The sequence below is a fragment of the Berghia stephanieae genome, chromosome 12, assembly GCF_034508935.2.
Source record: "Berghia stephanieae isolate SIO BIC M18660-M18661 chromosome 12, UCSD_Bste_1.3, whole genome shotgun sequence".
NCBI classification, from domain to species: Eukaryota; Metazoa; Mollusca; class Gastropoda; order Nudibranchia; family Aeolidiidae; genus Berghia; species Berghia stephanieae.
In genome coordinates, this window is record NC_088371.1 from 6,709,312 (window position 1) to 6,711,811 (window position 2,500).

General features: G+C 37.7%; 1 protein-coding gene across 1 annotated transcript in view; it reads right to left on the bottom strand.

Moving 5' to 3' along the window:
* Window positions 1-2,500, bottom strand: part of LOC144957712 (leishmanolysin-like peptidase) — a 28,975-nt gene that overhangs the window by 13,338 nt on the left and 13,137 nt on the right. The window contains exons 7-8 of the mRNA XM_078889089.1: window positions 2,248-2,353; window positions 1,980-2,080 (exon numbers count right to left, since the gene is read on the bottom strand). Coding sequence (XP_078745215.1) covers window positions 1,980-2,080; window positions 2,248-2,353 — 207 coding nt within the window. The remainder of the gene's footprint in view (window positions 1-1,979; window positions 2,081-2,247; window positions 2,354-2,500) is intronic.

Here is a 2,500-nt window from a genome sequence, read left to right on the forward strand (position 1 = left end):
CTTAAGTGGCAAGAAGAAATTCCATGCTCGAGAGCGAAATGCCATGAGCAGTTGTTTTTTTTTTTCCATCAACGATTAGAATTTGGAACAGCCTGCCTGCGGACGTAGTTAGCTCTGTTCAGAGACAAAATTGCTTCTGTGCCACTCTAAACATCAATTTACACACCGAAGTCTGCGATAATACACCCCTGGTGGTTTGCAGATATGTAGGAAGAAGAAGAAGAAGAAGAAGAAGAAGAAGAAGAAGAAGAAGAAGAAGAAGAAGAAGAAGAAGAAGAAGAAGAAGAAGAAGAAGAAGAAGAAGAAGAAGAAGAAGAAGAAGAAGAAAAAGAAGAAGAAGAAGAAGAAAGAAGAAGAAGAAGAAGAAGAAGAAGAAGAAGAAGAAGAAGAAGAAGAAGAAGAAGAAGAAGAAGAAGAAGAAGAAGAAGAAGAAGAAGAAGAAGAAGAAGAAGAAGAAGAAGAAGAAGAAGAAGAAGAAGAAGAAGGCACCATATTGCCAAGCCAGTGACAGCATCCTTTACTTTCATCAAATCTAAAGCGACCCAGATATGTACTTATCGCCAAGTGATCAGATCCAAAGGACACTGGTTTGGACTTATTTCATAAATTTTGGACAACACACGAATTTGACTGAAAAACCATCATGTGAACATTGTATCGATATAAGTGTTTGAAACTGTAAACAGCTTAGACTTTTGGCACTGGGATTCGCAGACCTTTTACGCAAACACAATGAAGACCGATCCCTTTCTGAGTTCTGGACTCCAATAAAAAGACATGTATTTACTTTTTTCCGTCTAGCGGGTGATTGGAAAATATACTGAGGGTTTATAACATAGGGTTTTACAGTGCTTGCAACACATTTAGATTATAAAAGCGCCAATAAAAAGGAAGAAAATGGGATAGTAAAAAGTTCTAGAATTACAATTAAAGCACCCAAGAGAAAGTAAGACAAAGGGGAACTGGGAACAAATTGGGATCAGATGTAGATTCCAAGAGCATACTATCAATGTGCTTAGTTTGAGATCACCTATAAGTCTCATCCGGACACAAGCACAAAATCCAACAAAGAGGAAAACACTCAAATGCTTACATTATACATTCAAAATAGCAAATATAATAATACAGAGAAATGATTTACAAGGAAAAAATATTATCTCCCAAAACAATTATTATGCATTTGACTGTTTCCCTCCCAGCTAGGACTCCGGCCAGGGCCGGGACAAAACCAAGTAATCTCATTCCAAGACAAAGACAGAGAGCATGTTGGAAAACAGGTATAAGGGGATAGAAAACACAGTATGTATCCCCCTGCCCACTATGGGAGGTCAGGAACCCCACCCAGACTGTAAATTGGCAATCTTGGATAGATTTAAACAACAACATAAAAAAAAACCCACATTTTTACGCATATATATATATGTCTATAAGTATAAGAACTAATGGCCCATGTAGCCAGAGTTGGTTTGTGTGAAACAGACATTAGCAATTGGTTGCCATCCTTTGGATCGAACGCTTGTCTATAGCAAAGTACTTTCAATCAAATCTAACAGAACCAGCCACACAATCACTACTGCAGTGACTGCAGATCAGTAAAAAAATTCGGGTTCGTGGATAGCTCTTACGGTAGAGTCATGCTCTCACCGGCCAGACAGAGTTGTCGTACAAATAAGGTCGTGGGTTCAAACCCCCATCACCGCCGCGAAAATTTTTTTATTCTCTATGAATTTCTGGCACTTTTCTACTCACTTCATCTTTTGTTGTTAAAAAAATTACTAATGAATTCGGGAATGATATCTGTCCTTTTGTGTGTGAAGCCAGTGCTCTAACAACTGAACAACTGAGCAATTGCTCCCCCCCCCCCCCCCCCTTAACCCAACCACACTCACACATACGCACAAACACATATTGTATCTATAAAGCATGACTAATGGAAAAAAATAAAGGAAAATGAAATAATTTTAATCCTATCTACTCACACAGGGTCAAAACTCAAAGGCAATCCCGATCGAGCTTTTCTCGGGGTCAAAGGTGTTCCATCATCAGCTCTATAAAAGGCAAATAGCCCAGCTGTGAATCCCTAAAGAGATATAAAAAAAAAAAAAGAGAGATAGCATTATACACATTTGGTTTTGTGGAAAACCTAATTTCAAAATAGCGTAATCGCAAAGATTTTATATATATATATACCGCTGGTATCTAAAACCAACGAAATATTATAGATGGGATACCACACATGTAACCTACCAGAGCATGAAGTATCTCATGTTTCATGGTACTCAGTAACTGTTGTTGCTGCTGCCTTGACGTGGATATAGAGTTGGGGCAAATGCTGAAATAGCCCGCAACTGGTCTGAAACCAAATTTAAACAAGAAAAAAATAAGTAAATAAATGAAATAAAATTAAAATTTACATTGTGATAACTATATACATGTTTTATGTTTTTAAGGGTTTTACGGCACGTGCAACACATTGAGGTCATATCAGCGCCAGTAAAAA